General features: G+C 39.6%; 1 protein-coding gene across 1 annotated transcript in view; it reads right to left on the bottom strand.

Annotated features, from left to right (window-relative positions):
- itgbl1 (integrin, beta-like 1) overlaps positions 1-24,203 on the bottom strand; it is a 59,903-nt gene that overhangs the window by 22,815 nt on the left and 12,885 nt on the right. The window contains exons 3-7 of the mRNA XM_048193864.1: positions 17,324-17,470; positions 16,373-16,495; positions 15,604-15,744; positions 5,149-5,289; positions 4,388-4,534 (exon numbers count right to left, since the gene is read on the bottom strand). Coding sequence (XP_048049821.1) covers positions 4,388-4,534; positions 5,149-5,289; positions 15,604-15,744; positions 16,373-16,495; positions 17,324-17,470 — 699 coding nt within the window. The remainder of the gene's footprint in view (positions 1-4,387; positions 4,535-5,148; positions 5,290-15,603; positions 15,745-16,372; positions 16,496-17,323; positions 17,471-24,203) is intronic.

Genomic DNA, 24,203 nt, shown 5'->3' with positions numbered 1-24,203 from the left:
CCCTTCCACGCCAACACCACCAGTGACCACTTCCGCACTCCCCGCTGCATCTCCTTCACCGCTTGCGATTGCCAGTGGCCAAACCGGCGCCCTTCTCTGGCTCGGCGGAGGACTGCAACGGATTTCTTCTGCAGTGCTCGCTGGTCCTGGAGATGCAACTGCACTTATATCCCGATGACAAATCAAAAGTTGCCTTCATAATCTCTCAACTTGATGGAAAAGCGCTTAGCTGGGCTGAACCACTCTGGCCACAAGATAATCCTGTTGTGCAGTCCTTGTCAAGCTTCACTGCCCATTTCAAGGAAGTTTTTGGAAAACCAGCCTGGGATTCATCTATTGGTGAGAGATTATGTAAACTCAAACAAGGTTTAATGTCTGTGTCTGATTATGCTCTCCAGTTCAGAACCCTAGCTGCAGCAAGTGGTTGGAACGAACAAGCCCTCATTACCACTTATCGTTAAGGACTGGATCCCCGTGTGCGGTTGCATCTCGCTGCAAATGAGGATACCATCGGGCTCGAGAAGTTTATCCAACTTTCCATCAGATTCGCCACTCATATGCAGCTGTGTCTCGAAGAGCACCAGGACCAGTGGTTGTTTCCATCCATCCTCCGCCAGCCTGAATCCGTCAGTCACCCAGAACCAGCCAACGAACCCATGCAAATCGAAAAGTCACGTCTTTTTCGTCTGCTGAGCGACAGAGGAGGCTGACCCAGAATTTATGTTTGTATTGTGGCCGCCCTGGGCATTACATCTCTGAATGCCCCACTCGTCCAGTGCGACCTATGGTGAGTGTCATCATGCCTACGTTGAATAAGATGAAACCACTCACTATTGTTGTAAACCTTACTGGTGCTGATTTTTGTCTTCCAGTTAATGCTCTCCTCAACTCTGGGTCAGCTGGAAACTTCATCTCCGGAGCCCTCTGTCGCCAGCTCAAACTCAAAACAACAGCCATGCCGAAGATATATCAAATCCACTCGGCAACGGGAAAACCCCTCCGTCAAGTACGTTACATTGTGGGACCTCTTCAACTCCAAGTTGGCATTCTTCATCAAGAGGAAATTCATCTGCTGGTTCTGGAGGACTCAACATCTGACGTGATTCTAGGGCACCCATGGCTAGAGCAGCACAATCCCATCATCTCCTGGCGGACAAGAGAAATCCTGAAGTGGGGTAACCGATGTTTCAATGACTGTTTTCCGAAGTTTCCTGTTCCTAGTCTTCCAAGTTCCAAAGAAATCCAAGTCTGTGTTATGGAAGTGGAAGGCCCACTCGAGAATCGCTATACGGACATCCCTGCATGTTACTCCCACTTCAGTGATGTCTTCTGTCCGAAGAAGGCCTCCAAGCTGCCTACCCATCGGCCATAGGACTGTGCCATTGATCTCATCCCCGGTGAGCCAGTGCCCAGAAGAAAGATATACTTACTTTCCATCCCAGAGGAGAAGGCCATGGAGGAATACATCAACGAGGCTCTGTCGCAAGGCTACATACGCCCGTCTACTTCCCCTGCTGCTTCCTGCTTTTTCTTTGTTGCCAAGAAGGACGGAGGCTTGCGGCCCTGCATAGACTACAGAGCTCTGAACAAGATTACAGTAACGTTCCGTTACCCACTTCCTCTCATCCCGTCTGCGCTGGAACATCTACGCGGCGCCACTGTGTTCACCAAGTTGGACCTCCGCAGCGCATACAACCTCATCCGGATACGTGAGGGGGACGAATGGAAGACAGCTTTTGTGACCCGTACTGGCCACTATGAGTATTGTGTCATGCCGTATGGACTTGTCAACGCCCCCTCCGTATTCCAGGACTTTATGCACGAGGTGCTCCGGGAGTTTCTCCACAAGTTTGTATTAGTCTACATTGTCGACATCTTGATCTACTCCCGGAGCCAGGCCGAACATCGCCGTCATGTTGCGGAGGTCCTCCAACGCCTGAGGAACTACAATCTGTTCCTGAAAGCTGAAAAATGTACATTCCATCAGCCCTCTGTGCAGTTTTTGGGGTATAACATCGATCACAGTGGCGTCCGCATGGACGAGAGGAAGGTCACCACCATCAAGGACTGGCCCACTCCCACCACTGTAAAAGAGCTTCCTGGGCTTCGCAAACTTTTACAGAAGATTCATTCAAGGATACAGCATCGTCACCACTCCACTCACCAACCTTAAAACACTCTTGTTTGTGGGACTAATTTCTCACGCATCTCATCCCAAGCCTCCGTTGCTAATTCCAAAACGTCATTTCAGAACTAGTAACAGAGGCTTGAGCCTTGATAGCAGAATAATACCTTTGATACAGTTATTAAAACAGTTGAAAGAGAGAGAGAGAGAGAGAGAGAAAATAAGCATATGTAAATTAGCCTACCTGAGTCTGTGCGTCTCTCTGTGCAACCACTTCAGTTAGTGCCACAATAAATTAAATACATAAACTGGCTTCCTTCCAGGAAATCTTACATTTTTACTTTTTTATTTCTAGCAAATTAATTATTGTGCTTGGGCACAATTTAACCCACCATTTGTTTGAAGCAGATTTTAGATGCTTTAAAGGTATAGCTGAAGGAATTAAAGCTAATTAATAAATTCTAGTGACTTTGTTACAATTTAATAATTACTTTTTTACTAGAGAGACAGAACTCACATCCTACTCTCCATGTTTCTCTAAAGACCAGAACAAATGGTTTTCACAGTGCCAAGATCCAAGCTAGAAATCCCTATGCGGATTTAGCTTTTTATACACATGGTACTGAGAAAAAGAAAGAAAGAAAAAAACTAATACAATGCCTCTGGTTCACTAAAAGATTTGTTTCTAAGTTTCACTACAAGACTTGCTGCCAGATTCAGTGTTATTTCAGGTGCTACAGAGGGAACATGCCGAGCTAAAGCCTTGAGGGATGAAACACAAAAGCTACTATGTATCAAATTCTTCCAGCTTGCATTTACACGTTTGTATTTCTTAGGTATGCTGTATGTAATCATTATTGACATTGTCTAAAACAAGACTAGCATTCAGTATTTACTGTTGCACTATAAAACAAACAGCTGGTGGATGTGTAGGCAACATCTTTTTCAACCCAGCTATTACATTTTAAAATGAGACAAGTTATATTATCTGCCCTATGTCGCTAGAGTATAAAAGAGCATGGGGGTGGAAGTCTTTTAAAACAAGAGCACAGAACACAGGCTCCATTAAAGTTAAATTATCACCTCACTCAGTGAAACAGGACTATTATTATCGCTCTTCACTTTCTTATGCAGCAGGGAACTATGGAAATAGCATTGTTTCAGAACAATCACACTAGTTCTGATTCATCTACTCTGACTTATTTTTTATTTCTAAAAAGACTCATGTAGAGACAGTATGCACAGACCAGCACTTCTATCTGAAGAAAACTATAAGTTCACAATACCCATTACAAAAAGTAACATTGTAACCACATATTCATATCAGACTGTAATTCAGATGATTATGGCAATTTGTTTTAAAAATATATTAAAAGTGTTAGAATTGTAAGATGCCTGCCCACAAAATGCCACTTTAGTACAATTCATGTTATTACTATAAAACCATATCAAATTAATATGGCCTCCAGAGCTAGAATCTTTCTATCGTTTTGTTTTTATTTTTTGTTTATTTAAGTGGTGGCTATACACTACTAGCCACTGGCTAATGCCAAATTACCAGTTTTATTGCAGTGCCAATTACTGTAACTATGGCATTTAGTAGAAAGTATATAAAAAATGCTTTGTCAGGTAACGTAACAATATACTACAGGACATTAGGCTACACTAACAAAAGTCATTTTAAGAGTCAGGTCAAGTACAAATAGCTACTAAGTGTGGTTTACCATAGCAAATGTTCTGAAATGTAATAAATCACACAAATAATTCATTCAAAGAAGTAAAAATCAATGACTCACACAGCACTATCAAAATCCATTGTTTGTCTTGTGTATTCAGACATCATCCTGCATCTGTTTTGAGTATTTGTGTTGTTTCTGGGTTTAACAGTAAACTGCCACAGAGACATGTTTGGTCTCTTATATTGTAATCATTGCTTAAACACTGTTTCGAATTTAACTACAGGCTCAAAGAATGATGCATACAGCCAAACATTATTTATGTAACAACGTGTTTCAATCAAAACAATCTATTAAGATTGGCATGCTAAATGACAGTATTGCTAATTATAGCATTGATCTTTCCACTCAAGCTTTGCATCATGCCATGTCAGAGCGACTAATCGGGAGAGTCGAAAATTACACACTTCACCTTTAAGAGTCCTCTGGCCTACCATGCAACCAACAAATGTAACACCTCGGATCTGTGAAACACTGCTGACGGAACCCACTTTGGCACAGATGAATAGACACTAGACTTAATTACCTCTGCCAAAGCAGGGCAGGCTGGAGGTTCCCCGACACTTCTTCTGACTGGCTTCCACAGACAGCGAACAGGAGAGAGGATGATCGCATTTCTTTCCAGCCCAACCTTCTTTGCAGTCGCACCTGCCACAGTTACACTGGCCGTGACCTTCAAACAGACACATAGCAGGATTTAGAGTCCTCTAATGGATGAACGATCGACTGAAGCTCTGCCTTGAGCTGACCTAGATACAGGCAAAGATTATACATTGGTGGTGTATATGTGTGTCGGTTTATGGATGTGAAGTTAAAGGGCACAGCTCACAGGTCTGGCTGACCATGAATGTAAAAATGAATTGTAAATACGGTAATCTGATGCAAACATAAGGTTGAAGCGAGCCTTGCATATGGCGGCAGCGTTATTCCTCAGCATTAGAAACAGATGTTGAAATGTTTCTGAACTGCATCTGTTGTTCTTCAGCTCAGGATAATCCACGTGGCCTGTGTTTATGCAAGATCACATATAGGTGGAGTGAGTGGATATCGAACAGTTCCACCCTGTCCTCTTTTTCAGCAATGTCAGTATTTTCACTGCTGGATTTTGGAATGTGAACCATTTCCTTTTGAGGGGGTTTGATGAAGCCAAAACTGACCATTTCAACATTTATATTCTTGAGAAACACACTGCCAGAGTGACATGTAAGATACAAATTGAATATATACAACACAAATGTGATAATAAGAATGAGAAGTTTGACAGAAATGTTTCAACTAGTGCTTTACCTGAACAGAAATCATCCGAGTATCTGTCATACATGGCATGGCAACTTCTCTCGTCACACTCGCAGGTCTCTCCATGGATGTCACCCCAGTCTCCTGAGGGATCTACATCATAGCAGGTGCACTCTCCACAGACACATGTGCCTACAAAGACAAGGTGAAATTATAGGAAGTATGGTAAAGGTCCTGAAAGTCAAACTAAGCTATATTCCAATAGTCAACCATTGACATTTCATTCACACAGTCAAACACTGACAATTACTAACAGGTGTGACTCTTAAATTGTCCTGTTCAAAATTACACTTACTGAATACACAACTGTTCAAAAGCTCTGTTAGATTTTATTATGTTTTTGAAAGAAGTCTCTTATGCTCACCAAAGCTGCATTTATTTAATAAAATATTACAGTAAAAACAGTAATTTTGTGAAATATTATTACTGTATATTTTATATTATATTATATTTTTAAAAAATAAACGTGTTCTATTTGAATATATTTTAAAATATAATTTATTCCTGTAATGGCAAAGCTGAATTTTCAGCAGCCATTACTCCCGTCATCAGTGTCACATGATACTTAAGAAATCATTCTAATATGCTGATTTGGTGCTCAAGAAACATTTTTTATTATCAATGTTGAAAACAGTTGTTCTGTTTAATATTTTTTCAGGATTCTTTGATGAATAGATAGTTTAAAAAGAACGGGGATCTGAATTGGGATCTAGCCCAATCACCTTCGAGTGTAAACTCAACAAGCCAATGGACATTGGCGAAAGTGATTTGCCTGACCCCCCGCACCTGCTGGAGTGGAACAAAGGACAGGGCTTTACGTGGAGAAAGTCTATCACTGCTGTTCCTTCTTACCCCACACAGTGAGACTATTGGATAACACTGGGAAAGCATGCCTAATCCAAGCAGAAAGGAATGCTACAGAGGCCACATCCTGCCCGTACAGAGGTAACATGTGGAGTTTATACAGTTGGACTGACCATTAGGGTAGTACTACATATGAAAGTTGTGGTAGATCTCTGTGGTAAATCCAGCCTTGCTAGGGTGGAGTCAATACCAGCAGAGACGGCAGAGTTGGCTCTACCAAGGAAAAGACATGGGCTGGCCATCAGGGAAGCCGTACCGTGTAGGAATACAAATGTGGGATCACCCGTAGGGAAATCACAACACATGGGCACCTAGTCTAGCACAGGGGCTACTTGTGGTGAGTACAAGGGAGGACACAGGCTCTACACAGAGACTATAAAATCTCACAAATGTGTAAAGTGTCACCCAGCCAGCAGTTCTACAAATGTCTGCCAGTGAGGCACCATGTGCCAATGCCCAGGAGGAGGCAACACTGCGAGTGGAGTGAGTTCTCACCCCAAGGGAGCCTGATATGCCAAGACTATGGTATCCACTATCCAGTGGGCCAACCTCTGCTTGGAGACAGCCTTTCCCTTCTGCTGACCTCCATAACAGACAAAGAGCTGGTCCGAGGTACTGAAGTGCAAAGCGCGAATGGGACAGAGCAGAGCAAGGGCTGGGTCTGCCTCCTCCAGGGGCAGCGCTTGCAGGTTTACCACCTGATCCCTGAAGGAGGTGGTGGGAACCCTGGGCATATATCTAGGACGGTGTTCACAGGATTACGTAAAAGTTGGCCGGCTGGAATTCTAGGCACAATTTGTTGACCGAAAATGCCTGCAGGTCCCCTACCCTCTTGAAAGAAGCGAGCGCAGTCAGGAGCACTGTCTTGAAAGACAGGAACTTAAGCTTCACTGACTGCAGCAACTCAAATGGCGCTCACCACAGGGCTGACAAGACCAAGGAAAGGTCCCTAGAGGGTACAAGGTGAGGGTAGGGAGGACTCAGCCTCCTCGCACCCCTCGGGAACCTGATAATCAGAGCATGCTTTCCTACAGAATTACCACCTACTGAATCGTGATGTGGGGCAATAGCGGCAATATACACTTTCAGGGTGGAGGGAGACAGCCTTCACTGAGCATCAGTTCTGGAAACCAGGTCCAGTTGGGCCAGTACAGTACAGTGCAACTAACAAGACCTGCTCCTTGGCACTTGCGCAGGCCCCGGGGCCAGCTGTGTGCCAGTGCATCCATGCTGAGGGTCCCCTTGGTCAGGGAGTAAAACAACTGGCAGTGGGACGTGTCTGGAGAGGCAAACTGGTCTACCTGTGCATCTCCAAATCAGCTGGACTACCTGGGGGTGGAGTCTCCATTCTTATGGGAGCATGGCTCCCATGGCATGGCTCCCATTGGCTACACAATTGAGCTTGCCCAGAATGTGAATGGCGCAAAGTGACCTCAGATGCTTCTGACTTCCGAGGAGGAGATGGCGGGTAAGTTGCGACATGCAACAGGAGCGTAGACCACCCTGACGGTTGATGTACACAACAGCCGCAGTGTTGTCTGTCCTGATCAGCACATGCTAGTACCAGACTGTACTGCTAACAACTCGAGGCAACTGATGTGCCACTGCAGCAAACCAATCTTGGGGTTGAATGCATTAGAAAATGCGTTTCTGCGTTAGCAGAACCTTTCTTGGGTACGATGTAGTAAGGGCTGTAAAACCATGATCTCATGTCAGCTGGAGGGACTGTCTCTATCGTGTCCTTCGCCAGTATGACTGCGATCCCCACACACAGGACAGGGGCATCTTTGTCCGCCACTGAGGTGTAGTGGACACCGCTGAACCTGGGGGGATGCCGGGCGAACTGAATCTCATAGCCTAGTCAGATCGTCCGAGTGAGCCAGCGAGCCGGGCTATGGAGTGCTAGCCAGCCCCCAGACACTATGCACGTGGCACTAATGGAACTACAGATGTACCCGCGGTGGGGAAGTGAGGTGGAGAACAGGGACCTGACCCAGAAGGCATAGCGTTCCACTCAACTTGCGGAATCCCCACAAACCCCCTGACCACCCCACTGTGGTCAACTTTGAATCTGATTCAGCATGAGCAAACACTTTATCTCCAGAGCATAATAACCCTCTCTACGATGCAGCTATTGACATCTGATCCTCAACCAGAGCGGCAAATGACAAGCTGTGTTGCCGTGACAACCCACGCTGTCAGCCGGCAGCTCGACGGCACACGACTCGCTGAGGAGCAGGAGGTCCACGGGGATTTTGCCCGGTGGAAGAGCTACCACTGTAATCCTAGGTCTCCCAAAGTGTCAAGCAGACACACAGCTGTGCTTTTACATACAAGCGGCAACTTGTCAACAGCAGAGGGGCTCAAGCCTTTACAAGAAAGGTGAGACATGACCAGCGTGCCCCTCGTTGTAATGTTCTCATGCGAGAACACGAACCACCCACGAACGCCGTCTAAGCATGCTTATGCCAAGGCATGTGAGACAGCGATTGTGTCCGTAAGATGAGAACAGGAAACCAAGAAACCATATCCAGAAATGCATGGACAGAGAGGCGTCTTTAAAAAGACACTCACCGTCCACTTACTCTTTTAGGGAAAATGCTATTTTAGCGGTGAGGCGCACAGCTGACACGCTGTCACACCTCTCTGGAAAGCTTCTTCCTGGTTCGTTGTACACACTCGAACGGTGATTGCAGAGCAGAATCGTGAGAAACACTCATCTCCGAAGCGAAAGCTTAAAGGATTAGTCCACTTTCAAATAAACTTTTCCTGATAGTTTACTCACCCCCATGTCATCCAAGATGTTCATGTCTTTCTTTCTTCAGTCGAAAAGAAATTAAGGTTTTTGATGAAAACATTCCAGGATTATTCTCCTTATAGTAGACTTCAATGGCCTCCAGACGGTTGAAGGTCAAAGAAACACAATTGAGAATGGAGCAGGACGTCTCTGAATGGTTATTTGATACATTTATGTACTTATAGAGTTTTAATCACGTCCCCTTTGCAATTATGGATGTGCAACACGCACACACACACACTGTGATTACGTTCGCGCAATTTTTTAAAAATACAAACACAAATACTGTGATAACGTTTGCCAAGTAAACATACACAGTTTTTAATACAATATCTTTAAAAAAATATATATATACGTGTGGATACACACTATACAAACAAGGTTTAAATTATATACACAGACATTCTACGACGACGACGACAACAACTTTAGACGCATTTGTTATTGAATTGGCTGACATGACTGAAATTACTATTTGCTCAAAAAACATTAAATACACTTACTTCTTCTGGAGGTGACGTTGGATCGCGAACAGTAGGCAACGATCCACACTTGAGGATTAACTTTGAAGCAAGACCTGCTTTGAATTGACCCTCGTTCTCAAAACAGTCAGTCAAAAAATGATTCGCGCAAACATAAACGTATTTTGGAATTTTGAGTGGCGCCTTTCCTTCGTAAATAAAATCCATCCACTGCGCTTTCAGTGGCTCTGATGTCGGAAGTAAGTGAAAACTACTATGTTCATTATTACATCCCACAACAGAACACTTATGTTTCTTAGGAGACATTACCGGCTGTCGTTGAAACAATGGAGGATGGTTGACAGATCACCGAGGGCGGGGTCTATGCCAAAACCAGATTGTCAATCAAACCACGTGGGTGGGGCTTAGCGCAATTCTACGTCACAGTGAGAGCAATCTTAGAAGAGAGCGTTCTGAGACAGTGCTTATGAATTATTGAGATTGTAAAAAAACCACTGGGTGGATTTTTCTCATTCTAGGGTGGTTTTGCTCACACACTGCCAACACACATTTATGGTCAAACACCATGTAAAAGTGAATTTTGCATAATAGGTGCCCTTTAAATAATTGAGTGCTGCATGCTTCCTGATGCACCCATTTCGCGATGCAATTATCTCTCGCCAGTGTCCATTGGCTTGTTTTGTTTACACTCAAAGGTGATTGGGTGAGATCCCCATTCGTCAGTTCAATTCTGACGTAACGTCGAACGTGATTGACTGATAGGAAACACCATTTATTTAAATTATAGGTCTTTTGTAACATTATACTTTGCTGTCACTTTTGATCAATTAATTAATGTGATTAATTAATGTGTAATTGTTATAGGTATTCTGAGTTTGTGTTCTGTTTGGGTGAGTTTTGTATTATGTTTTAGTTCTGTCTTAATTTTCAGTAATTTCCCTGTTTCAGTTAGTTTCCTTGGTTACACATTGATGAAGCTGTCTCAGCTGTTTCTCATTTCTTTGATTGATTTGTCTGTCTATTTAAGCCTTGTGATTCTTCTGTTCATTGTGATCTCGTCTTTATGTAATGGTTGTTCTGTTCACATTCTCTGCCATTTCTGTGTTCCTAAGAAGTATTGTTTTGAGTTTGCTTTTCATTAAAAGTTTCATTGCATGTGATTAGATCCAGCTATTTATTTTGTTTCATCTGCAACCAATGCTGACATTAACAGTATTAATTTCTTTCAAAGAAATAAACTCTTACTGATCCCAAACTTTTGAACAATGTTTCTTTGAATTTTAATTAATTTTACATAATTTCAAATTCAGAAACCAGTAACTCTTAATTCAGTTCTGAACATTCTCAAAAGTAACCACTGAAAGGCAACTGAGATACAGTGCAGCTTCTATAAATTAACTAGTATTAAAATAAAAGTTAGATTAATGAATTATATTTAAGATGTACTACGTTTTAAAATCAAAGGGTGCTGTGAGAGGTCTGTGCCAGGTAAGGCAATTTTCCGATCATTGGAATATGGGTTCAAACTGTTTTGTCTGTGTTAGGAGGATTAGAGCTCAGTGAAACAGTTAGCTGCACAGCACTATAATTGAAGTGATGCTGAAAAGGAAAGCCAAATTTCTCCTGGGGGCCAAATCCTCCAGAGCCCAGCTGACAATAAAGGGGCCATGCATGGCAAGGATTGATGAGGATGCTTACTCCAAGTTCCAGCTAATCTATTGCTGGGGCGACAGTCATGGCAACAGAGCTGCGGGAAACACCTCCACTCTGATGAATCTTAGCCAGACCAGTTGCAGCACAACTGGAAATCCTGTTTTCTCTTATCTGTGCAAAGAAAGCACACTGGGAACTAAGCCAGCTGGCATCCTGCAAACAGGGGGCTAGACCACTGTTGCTGCCATCATTCGCAGTCCTGTCAAAGACTTGTTCTCTCATGAAAATATACCTTACTCACATTGCACTTGATTTGCATTATGCAACCTTCTGTGAATGTTTAAATGAATGACATGAGCTATATAATAACAGTCATGCATGTAAAAGTTTATTGTTGCTTACTATATGACCCTTAGTCGCAGAAAAGCAAATACAATGAATGTAGCCCACTCTCCCATATCCTTAGGCTTGTTTACACTTGGTTAAGACTCAGTGGGAGTCCATGAAGGGAAGGCAGAAACTATTAAAAATCAGGGATGCACAATATAGCAGTACAATATCGGTTATCAGCGAATATTAGATTTAAAACCGTATCGGTTAATATTGGATATGCACTACTGTTCTTGGTCAGTAAGATTTTTTTTTTTAATGAAAGAAATTAATTTAAAGCTGCAGTCCGCAACTTTTGAACAAGTACATAACCAGCCAGTGTTCAAAACTATCTAATTATCTTGTCTCGATTCACAACAGTAAGCTTGTAATAATGTTTTATAATAAGAGCGACATGGCGGATTTCCGCGGGAAATTTGAGCATGCAGCAGTTCCTCTGTGCGTCGTTACCAGTGTTGGGCACGTTACTTTAAAAAAGTAATTAGTTATAGTTACTAGTTACTTCTCACAAATAGTAACGGAGTTAGTAACTGAGTTACATCATTATAAAAGTAACTAATTACCAGGGAAAGTAACTATTGCGTTACTTAAAAAAAAAAAGTCAAATAACTTGAATGTCACTAATATTAAATATAAGAATAAATTAATCATGATCCGACTCGTGACTCATGATCCGCTCTTGCTTATGAAATTTCTCTTCACTGTACAATACTTGTTGGTAGCCATTAAAGAAAATGTAGTTTCATATTTATGTTTAAATAGTCTTATGTTATGTTTTAAATTCCTTTACTTGATTATGAAAAGTGAAAAGCATGAGACAGAATACATCATAAGATAGGGAGACATGGAGTGGGTCAGACAGGATTTTAAACACTTCATTAATTTTGTTTTGTAGAAATCCTTTCTTTAAAGTGAATTTCATTTTGTAAAAATTGTATCTTAATTTTAATCATTGTTTCATCAACCAATTGCCTGGATTTAATAAATAAGAAGCAAATATAGCAGACAATATAATAATGGCAGGCGTGGGCGCGATCACTGGCGCGTGAATTGGAACGCGACTTATAGGCTAAATGAACCGAAACTCAGCGTATAGGCTGCTTGCCTCGCAGACATGAGAAATATATCTATAGAAAGCTTGAAATGTCTAAAAACGAAAAGAAATAGGCTACTCTGATTATGTAGCCTAATCCAGATGAAATGTGCATTCTCTCTCTAGGCACGTCCAGTATGCGGAGATGACGAGAGTCAGTATGTCAGCTTCATCTTCACAGCGGACACTGATTCAGAAAACATTACTTTATTAATAAACAATTAAAATGTCTCCTTGCTGTTTTGGTCACATTCATAATTATTACTTTTGCCGGTTCTTTATAGCAAGCTTTATGCGTGCGCTTGGGTGCTATAGCCTATATTACGATCATTAGGTTTATTCTCTCCAGTATTTAAGAAATTAAATTAATATAAATGTGATTAGTCAACTGATGGCTTAAATGACTAGTCGACTAGAAAAACTTTTTTCACATGTTTTCGATCCAGCATGTCATAAAGGGTATTCTGGTTTGATCTCGCGCTCAGCTCGCATGCTCACAGACACACACAGAGCATCGTTATTATCAGTTTAAAATTATATTTGTGTATGACTAACCGCAGCACACACCAGAGAAAAATCTTTGCAGGTCCTGTGGCTGAGAGAGAGCCTACTCGGATGAAAACCGCTTCAGTGAGCTCAATTATAGTAATGCGGCATTTTTTTGCCAGTAACGGTAACGGCATTGTAATGGGAGAAAAAGTAATTCGTTTGATTACTTTGATTACTCGTTACCGTTAGTAACGCCGTTTATTTATAACGCCGTTATTCCCATCACTGGTCATTACGTCACGTCCATAAACAAAGGAGGCAGTTCAGGCTAATCGGTTTAATCACGTGAGGACGCTATCGGTAGCGGCACATTTATAGCCTGTTCTCACAGCAGCTGAAATAATTAAACTTATCATTATGATGGCGGATTGTAATCCAGAAAGATCCAAATGACAATAATCAGTGACAACTGGAGATTCACCCGTAGTCAAAAAGCAAAAGACTTGGACTGTGGAGTGGCTACAGACATTGAAATCTACAGGTAACACTAATACACACTAAATACACACTCACGCAATGCTTATGTTGTTAACAATAACAATTTGAGAACAATATAACAGTAATAATAATTTGCACGGTTTGGCATGATCCGAGCTAAATGATCGTTAGATTTAATCATTGGCAGCGTGATTTATTGTAGGCCTAATGCTTTTTTCCTCAGTTGGTCAAAACAAAAGTGGCAGACATGTTACTTATTTGTTCAGATGATATTTTTCAGATGATATTTTTCAGTGAAAATTCTTAAATTTGTCATACTTTCAAGACGTAGAATCTGTGATTCTTAAGTTCAGTATCCACACCGGTGCGGTGACTGACAGCAAGCATTAGATTCATCCGCGCTGACGAGCTGTGCCGAAGCACAATGCACGTACAGATAACTGTTCCGCATATGACTGCAATCGCATGTTTCAAACAGAGATGGCGACAAAGAGGAAAAGTTGCGGACAGCAGCTTTAACAAAGACACATTAAATTGATCAAAAGTGACAGTAAAGACATTTATAATATTACAAAAGATTTCTGTTTGAAACAAATGCTTTCTTTTGAACTCTCTATTCATCAAAGAATCCAGAAAAAAATGTATCATTGTTTCCACAAAAATTTTAAACAGCACAACTATTGTAAACATTGATAATAATACAAAATGTATCTTGAGCTCCAAATCAGCATGCAAGAATGATTTCTAAAGGATCATGTGACACTAAAGACTGGAGGAATGGCTGCTGAAAATTCAGTTTTGCCATCACATGAATAAATTACATTTTAAATTATATTTAGATTTTTGATCAAATAAATGCAACCTTGATGAGTATAAGAAATTTCTCATTTACAAAATTTTTTCCAAACCCCAAACTTTTGACCGGTAGTGTATTTCAGGCCTTTGTTCTACCTTTCTCTCTAGACTTTAGTGAATATAACAATTCTTTACATGCTGGTCTACCAGCATCTCCCATTTAACCCCTTGAACTGATTTTAAATTCTGATGAACGATGGTTAACAATAGAAACCTTTTTCAGGCCTCTTTTTGGCATCCCATACTTGCCAGAATTACATTTAACAGACTCTGCCAATAAGATTTTTGCACACGTTGTCCTAAATAGGGTAATTCATGAGTCTGGTTTTAAAAGTATAGCTTTCATTAGTTGTTTTTATACCAAAGCATTTTGTTTCCCATACATTTTTTTTTTTAACCAAAAAGGTTATTAAATGTAACTTTGCATGGATTTTTTTTTTTCAAAGTGAAGGGCAAGTTATTTCATGGATTGAGAGGCTGCCTGACTAAAAGAGGCTGTCATCTCACACAATAGCAGCGATCCACTGAGACCTGCCATTCACAGGGCAAAACATATAATTGAAGGGTATGAACAGAATATAAAATAAGGAAAATGAGGATGGATAGCTTAAAAGTGCCCAAAATAATGGATATCTTTCACCATGTGCACTTGAACAAACAAGTGCACTTTTTGGAGCAATGATATACTAATTCCAGAAGACTTTTCCCTCAAACACAATGCTGCTGATAAAAATACATATGTGCTTAAATATATGGACAAGTATGCTTATGGAATACCATGAATGATTGTATTTGTTCTATTGGAAAGTGTAACTGCTGTTAAAATGCTGTTGTTTTTAGAAACAAATGCTGTGTGCCTAACATTTGATGCAGAAAACTAGCGTGGTTGCTTCTGATGAGTGGATACGGTTTGTGGGCAGATTACTTAACCACAGACAGTGGTTCAGATGTGAGGTTGAGTTTATACTATGTACCACTTCACCCTTTTGCTGTAATCAATTTCAGAGAAGCTCCCTGGAGGTTCACCGGCAATATGAGAGCCAAAGCTTTTTGGCAGCCTGATGTATCTTAATGGAGAATACATTGTCCCACTCTCATTTGTGCTTGTCGGGTGAAATTACTTATGCTGTGTACAGCTGATATAGGACAATTAGGCATATTTCGTTACAGATTCTGTGTGGAAAACCCTCAAATAAAATTTTAATTTGATTTATATGCCCCAGCAGTAGCATTAAGGATAAACTTTATTAATTTATTATTAGTTAATGGGTGATGGGAAATATTGGTTATGTCAGAGTAAGGTAAATGCTTGCACAAAGACAGACCTCTGTTGCTGCAGATCTTGCCATCTGGAGATGTGCATCTCCGCTTACTCTCCCATGGGCTGATGTCACACTGGAATTCACATTTATCTCCATGCCAACCAGCCGAGCAGTAACAGTTTCCACAGTAACACTTTCCATGGCCTGCAACCACGAACAGGAAGAGGGAAGAGAGAAAATCAGTTTTAGAGTTTTTAGATTTTTTTTTTTTTAAATATCTCGTTATCTTCATAGACAACATGCAGGTATAGCAAAGGCATTATGTGAATTAGGGCGTCATTTAATTAAAACCATGCTATTAATAATCTAAAATGGAACTACAACATACTTTCATAAGATTCAGGAAAAAGACACAAGTCTTGCGTTCAGAGAAATCTAACTAATATTTTAACTTTAGTTAACTTTAATTTTAATATTTGAACTTTTTTTTCCTCACCCCATTAACAAAATCTGACAACAGTGGTATGATATAACTCAATCCTTTAGCTCAGATCACTAAAAATATATCAGATTTTTATGAAAAATATATTTTACAGGCTAGCCATCTAATGTGCATGCATGTTCCTAATGCCTTTTAAAAAGTGTGTAACTTCCATTGCTACAGCCACCATTTTGAGTGTTTCAGCAAAAATGAGTAAGGAATCAAGTAGGTGACACTTGATTTAAAAAGGTGTTATCTAAAACAATAAAATTAATACAAATGTGTCCAAATACTTTTTTTAGGACAACTGTAGACGAATCTATAGAAGCACTGGTCACCCTGTGGTCATACCTCCACAAACTTCTCCAGAGTCTTCATCCAAACACTCGCTGTCATCACACTCGCAATAGCGTCCGCTGATCAGGCCCTTCCCATCGGGATTATGGCACCTGCAGCTGCCGCAGTGACAGGTGCCTGTCGGAAAGATGCATCAATGTCGAAATCCACAGATTTCATGCTGTCACATATCAACCACACTTCTACATATGAAGACACTCACAGAGTCACACAACAACACCCGACCTAAGGCTGTAGAACTGCATGCCATTCAGAATTAAACTGAAAATAAACTGAGTGTATTTTTAATAATTCACTTTTTTATTTTTCAGTACCTATAAACATATTATCATTAACACAATAAGTCACGCCCCCCACCCCAGAATTATTAGATGATATAAAAAGAAATATTGAAAATTTCACCCACAGAAATGTATATTAATTTAAAACAAATGAATTTATATTAATTCAAATTTAAATAAATGTATGTACAGTTATTATCGCACAATGCAGAACGATGGCAGAACACTTTATTTCCAGAACACTGTAATTTTCTCAATATAATAATAATAGTAATAATAAAAATTTCAACAATACATTTTTATGTCTAATCAGTTGAGAAAAAAATATCTTAGAATAAATGAACATATTAAATTTTGAAAATCAATCCTGATGCACAGCACTTTCATGTACACACACGCCCTAATGACATGGTGACACATACCAGGCATATCTGAAACCAGCTGGGTCCCCAGCTAACAACATACAGACACATCACCCAAAGTTAATGTTCAGGTCAGTGTTAGGGTTAAGTACATGGTTTGGGGCAAGGTGTGAAATACAAGCAGGCTGCTATTTTCTAGGCCACCCAGAAAGAATGTTTGGACAACTGCAAGCCATATATCTTGACCTTCAGTTCTATTATCTTATTAGGCCCTCATGCAATACAAAATGTCAAACATTTACCTGCATTGGAGCAAACTACACCCTGGGCATTTCGGCAGAGGTCTTTACTGGTTTTGCTGGAGAGGGAACATTGCTCCTGGTACTGACAGGATTCCCCATACCAGTTTTCATCACAGAAACACTTTCCACATTTGCATATTCCATGATCTGTAGTGGACACATATACAGATTACAATTATTGATTGTTTTGAGTAACATGCAGTCACGGTACAGAACCACACCGTAAAAGTAAATGGGTTGATAACAAATGATATTATGTCGAAGGAGCCAAAGAGCTCCCTATGAGATCGATTTTGTGATTAGTAACACATTTGTAAGGTGTTTGGAGAGAGGAGAAGGGCAGGGTGATGTGCAAGACATTAACACTCTCCACACATGCATGCTTTGGAACCCCTGAGAGAGAGGAGGATAGGAGTTGTATGTGTTTCACACATGTGTGCTTTTCACAGTTAAAAGGTGTTGAAGATTTCTTATGGTCTACTTCCACACAATAGTTATTATACAGTTGCACAACCCTACACACTAGAGGTCTGCTACCCAAACAGTGTAAATGTTTTTCATTTTTACAACTCATTAAAATGAAAAATGCTCAGGTCAGGGTCTCGCTCAAAAAGGTCAGGTTCAGGCTTTATTGCCTGAATGACATCTACTATACATTTTGTTAGACTATTTGCTAAATGATGAAGTAGCTAAATAATTGATCATTGTTAAAGCTAAATTAATAAGCTTATGGGAGGAGAAAACGTTTCCCATATGTTTTGTTACTGACATCAACAACGTGTGTTCAACCTCTATTGTATTTTGGTGCAAATTCATGCATGATATGGTAGAAACTAGCCAAATGAGACACATGCCAACATGAATAGTTTGCTTGACATCCCTTTGAAACTATGAATTTTTTTCTTTTCAAATGAAATGAAAATACAAAATGAAAGGCCTAAAATCTTAAAATAAAGCTTAGGTCATGGCTATTCAATTCGATTCCTGGAAGGTCATGACTTGCACAGTTTAGTTCCAAGCCTAATCGCATCTGCATGTAATAATTAAGTAATGCTAAAGGTGATGGCTGCATCAGAAATCGCATACTCTCCTGAGTAATTACTTATTTTGAATAAGTAATTTGCAATCACTAAAAAAGTATGTGTATAGTATGAATGTAATCTGGACAAACTACATTCACCATGTTGTCATTATCATGTGACCCACCAGCATCAGTTGCGTTGATTCACTGTCATTCACAAATCCACTCTCGTGGCCTCATCATGGGATAGTAAAGTGTCCATCGAATGCACACTACAGAATCTCGCCACAAGTATAGGTCATCCGGGTACTTTCTGCCTACTCTTTTATGAGTACAGTGAATTTAGACATACTTCTTTTGACACATACTGTTTTTCATCTACTATAAAGTAGGGAAGTATGCGCTTTTGGTTGCAGCTCTTGATTAACTGGCTCTGATGTGTTAAATTAGGTTTGGAACTAAACTCTCTGTGTTGTGGCCCTCCAGGAACGGAACTGGCTTAAGTTAGTTCTGCAGGTCTGTGCAACCACAATATCAGGGTCAGTATACTTAACTGTAATGCTTCTCACACCATGGAACTCTTGTTGTACAGACAGAAATGGATTTAATATCATGTAATCAAAGTCTGTCTTGCAGTTTCAAAGCTCCAACCACTTATTTCTACTGCCGATTGTGCACTTTGTGTGTAGCCTACTGAATAATGATAAAGTTCTCTCTGAAAAAAAGTCATTCTACTTATTACAAATACTGAAATATTTTTTTTCATTCATTTTCCACCACTCTCTCTCTTCTGGCACCTCCTCTTCTTTCAATCTTTCTCTTCAATCTGCATGCAAAAGAACCATAGTGAGACAAGAAAAAAAATTCTATATCAGACCATTGTTATGATTGCCTATCATTATTCTTGACTCCATGCATAAAAATGCATTGGTGCACAAAAAAGGCAGACAAAATATGCCACAAATACATCCTGTTATTGTAAATTCAGCTCCTTTAGCCACATCCTGAAGTGTCATTCTCAATCACTCCCTGCACTAATCCATCATGTAAATTTGATGTCGTCTTCAAGGGCTATCCATCAGTCCTTAACAATAGCCTTGTTCTGCTCCTGTACTCATTACCAGAGAGTCTTGGCTGCTTGTCACAAACATTCAATGTTTTATAGCCAATCTGGAGGGAAAGGCTAGATTTATGCTAATACCAAATGGAGGATACATCTATCTTGTGCCCTATAGTTTAAAAGCAAATTGGTATTGGAAATGTTAAGCTACGAGCCAATCATTGTTTATTTGAAAAAAAAAAAAAAGCCTTTGGGTATGATGTGATCTTTTAAAAAGGCATTCCTCATCATTACTAAATCAGGCAGGTTGTTAGCAGTGGGACAACATCTTCTTGTTCAGTGTGACTGGCACAGTTTCAGACATTACATATTTTTACAGAACAACATTTTCACACTTGAACAGCGTCTTCTTCCTCTGAACTTTTTCAGAGACCAGCTTTGACCTTTAATGCATTTTCAAATGACTTGTTTTGAAAATTGAGAACACCAATGAATGACATTAAATAATTGGACAAATGTCCTTTTCTGCACACTTGTTGAACTTAGCACTATTGTTTAACTTGCAAAATTAGTAATATACACACACACACATATATTTTATATATATATACCCAATCATCTGGATCAACATGCACATTGCCCAATTTCTATATGCTAATTACTGTTAATGTAATTCATATATATATATATATATATATATATATATATATATATATTTTTTTTTTTTTTTTTTTTTTTTAATAATGATAAAGCTCTCTATAAGTTCTACCCAGACAGGTCATCTGATCAATCACCTAAACCAGCTTGTTGTAAACCAGCAGTATAGATGACTCTAAAAACAGGAACAAAGCAAAAGAAGTAACTAATTTCTTCTTTCAATTCCTCGTTCAATAAAACTTGGCTGCCTATGCAGTAGAAAGGCACTTTTCCTTTTTTTTCAAATCCGTGCTACCTATAGAGAAAAAAGTCTGTTGTCTTCCCTTTTGCAAAATAAGTAGGAAAACTTCAACAAACTCCAAGTCTGCTATGGATACACTTACCAGAGTCAAATACCACCTTGCTTTAGTAGGAAATACTTCTTAGCAAACTTTTAGTTATGGTATTATAATAGTGTCAACTTGCATTGTTCCTGGGTGCAAGAATTCAGAGTAAACATTTAGCGGGATGGAGTTGCTTTTGGTTCTGTCAGTTCTGCCCAACCCCTCGAAGCAAAACGCAACGCGTACAGGTAAGAAAGCTGTTGCCATAGTATTAATTACCATAATGCTGTTTAAAGAGTAGATAGTATAATACAAACCCTTACAATAACTTCGGTTAAAGGAAGGCAATGTTTTACATAAACACTGTTTGTTATACTGTTTGATACTCTCTTCACATCTTGATAGCAAGTGGTCTAAATATTAAAAAATGTACATATATCTTCTGTGGAAGTCTCAGGAGCAAAAAAATGTTCAATGTCCAATCATTGTATTTGGTCCAAATGTTCATGCTATAACTACCGTAATTAAGAGATGGCAACCCGTGATATTCTACTCAGAGCAATTCAAGTCCTCAGACTCGGGTTTATGCATTTCTGTGTCAACACTATAACACTGAAATGGATCTGCAGCAGTCAGGTGGTACAAGTCAGCACTCTTTAAGTTGTTTACATTCATTACTATTGTAATGTTATGTGCTTTGACACATTTAACAGTGTAATTTAATGTCGTCTCTCGTGGCGCTGTGCAGACTCTGCTCTGGCTGCGTTCATGTGTTTTGGAGGAGGCATGGCTTTGGAGAGTGTGAAATTACTCTGAAATTGCTTACCCTACCTTTAATAACCCTCTGTCAATCAGACTGTCTGTGGGCAGGGGTACAACAATGCAGAAGTATTATTATTACGAAAGCCCTGGAGCTGTCAAATGAACGTGAATTTCTCCAGGTAACACAGAGAATGAATAAACATTGTTCATTTACAAAGCGGTTTGAAAATCAGTGAAGTTACACTTTAACATTCTTAGTCATGTTTGTTTTGAAATACGTTTGATGCCAGAGTTCGATCCTATATGCAGACCCAGACACAAATACTTTGACATTAACTACCACCCACTTATATGTGGGAGGAAGAGTTTTGTCCTTGCTGTCCACTGTGTCCCTGCTTATGTGCCACCAGGGGCATAATTTACCCCCTCCTTGCTGATGGGCCAAGACGGCCGTGTAGCCATCCTGTGCTGTATGACTCACTCTAAACAGCTGTGAACAGTATTAATAGATGGTGTGTCCTCATCAGATAAATTGTAGACGGTGAGCAGATTAATGAGTCATCAGATGCTAATGACTGTTACCATTTCAGACAGTGCTGTCCACGTTAAATACTGACAAAGGAATATGGGGTCACCAAGAGTATGAATTTATGGCATGAATTCGGATGCAAATAAATGTATTTCCATAGTCCAATTTAGATATTCTACAAATTATAAGTAACATGTCATCTACCAGTCATTAGAGTATTATTTATTTTATTTTTTATTTTATTTCACCTTTATTTAACCAGGAAGTCTCATTGAGATTTAAAATCTCTTTTACAAGAGAGACCTGGCCAAGGTAACAGCCAAACAGTAAGACAATTTTAAAATACAACAGGGAAACATTACAACAATATTTAAACACATCCTCTCAACAAAAACAATCACAAGCTTCCAATACCACTCTTTTTGTAATGCACTTAATTCACCAATAGACACAAATTTATCTAGTTTTAGATATTTTTGCAAAAAGATCAGCTTAATATCTGCTAACACTTTATTTTTTATAAATGAATGTTATAATGAATAGTCTTGTTAAACGAGAATAGACAGCATTTTCACAGAATTGCAGGCAATGCTGTCTCTAAGCATCTAGATCATTTTTAGAATTCAAATTTTTATTCAGTAAACATAATTAAATTTTTTTTTATTAATTATTATTTGTTTGTTTTTTTACCCTAAAGTAGTGGTCTTTTTGCGTTTTTTTTTTTTTTTTATACTAAAGTAATTCAAAGTTGATCATTGCAGAAGTAGTCCACATTAACTAAATTCAGGTTAGATAGAATCTTAACTAACCTATGCAGGTTAAAATCAAATTCTGATTTCAATTTGATTTTAATCTGCATAGGTTAGTTAAGATTCTATCTAACCTGAATTTAGTTATGTGGACTACTTTTGCAATGCGTGATAATGCTTTCAAAGACAGCAATTACCCCTATGATTGGACTGTGAGTATAATAGCTGTGAACAAAAATAAATAAATAAAATAAAAATAAAGACACTAAATCTTCCAAGAAAACAGAAAGGAAAGCTTTATATTCTATACAAACCCGATTCCAAAAAAGTTGGGACACTGTACAAATTTTGAAGAAAAACAGAATACAATGTTTCACATTTCAATATTTTATTCAGAATACAACATATATGACATATCAAATGTTTAAACTGAGAAAATGTATCATTTTAAAGGGAAAATAAGTTGATTTTAAATTTCATGGCATCAACACATCTCAAAAAAGTTGGGACAAGGCCACGTTTACCACTGTGTGGCATCCCCTCTTCTTTTTATAACAGTCTGCAAACGTCTGGGGATTGAGGAGACAAGTTGCTCAAGTTTAGGAATAGGAATGTTGTCCCATTCTTGTCTAATACAGGCTTCTAGTTGCTCAACTGTCTTAGGTCTGCTTTGTCGCATCTTCCTTTTTATGATGCACAAAATGTTTTCTATGGGTGAAAGATCTGGACTGCAGGCTGGCCATTTCAGTACCCGGATCCTTCTTCTACGCAGCCATGATGTTGTAATTGATGCAGTATGTGGTCTGGTATTGTCATGTTGGAAAATGCAAGGTCTTCCCTGAAAGAGACAACGTCTGGATGGGAGCATATGTTGTTCTAGAACTTAGATATACCTTTCAGCATTGATGGTGCCTTTCCAGATGTGTAAGCTGCCCATGCCACATGCACTCATGCAACCCCATACCATCAGAGATGCAGGCTTCTGAATTGAACGCTGACAACAACTTGGTTTGTCCTTGTCCTCTTTAGTCTGGATGACATGGCGTCCTAGTTTTCCAAAAAGAACTTCAAATTTTGATTTGTCTGACCACAGAACAGTTTTCCACTTTGCCACAGTCCATTTTAAATGAGCCTTGGCCCAGAGAAAACGCCTGCGCTTCTGGATCATGTTTAGATATGGCTTCTTTTTTGACCTATAGAGTTTTAGCCTGCAACGTTGAATGGCATGGTGGATTGTGTTCACCGACAATGTTTTCTGGAAGTATTCCTGAGCCCATGTTGTGATTTCCATTACAGTAGCATTCCTGTATGTGATGCAGTGCCGTCTAAGGGCCCGAAGATCACGGGCATCCAGTATGGTTTTCCGGCCTTGACCCTTACGCACAGAGATTGTTCCAGATTCTCTGAATCTTTGGATATTATGCACTGTAGATGATGATAACTTCAAACTCTTTGCAATTTTTCTCGGAGAAACTCCTTTCTGATATTGCTCCACTATTTTTCGCCGCAGCATCGGGGAATTGGTGATCCTCTGCCCATCTTGACTTCTGAGAGACACTGCCACTCTGAGAGGCTCTTTTTATACCCAATCATGTTGCCAATTGACCTAATAAGTTGCAAATTGGTCCTCCAGCTGTTTCTTATATGTAAATTTAACTTTTCCGGCCTCTTTTTGCTACCTGTCCCAACTTTTTTGGAATGTGTAGCTCTCATGAAATCCAAAATCAGCCAATATTTGGCATGACATTTCAAAATGTCTCACTTTCAACATTTGATATG

Source organism: Megalobrama amblycephala, linkage group LG6, assembly GCF_018812025.1.
Source record: "Megalobrama amblycephala isolate DHTTF-2021 linkage group LG6, ASM1881202v1, whole genome shotgun sequence".
NCBI classification, from domain to species: Eukaryota; Metazoa; Chordata; class Actinopteri; order Cypriniformes; family Xenocyprididae; genus Megalobrama; species Megalobrama amblycephala.
The sequence above is the reverse complement of the archived record's forward strand: the minus strand, read 5'-3'. Positions and strand labels throughout refer to the sequence as shown.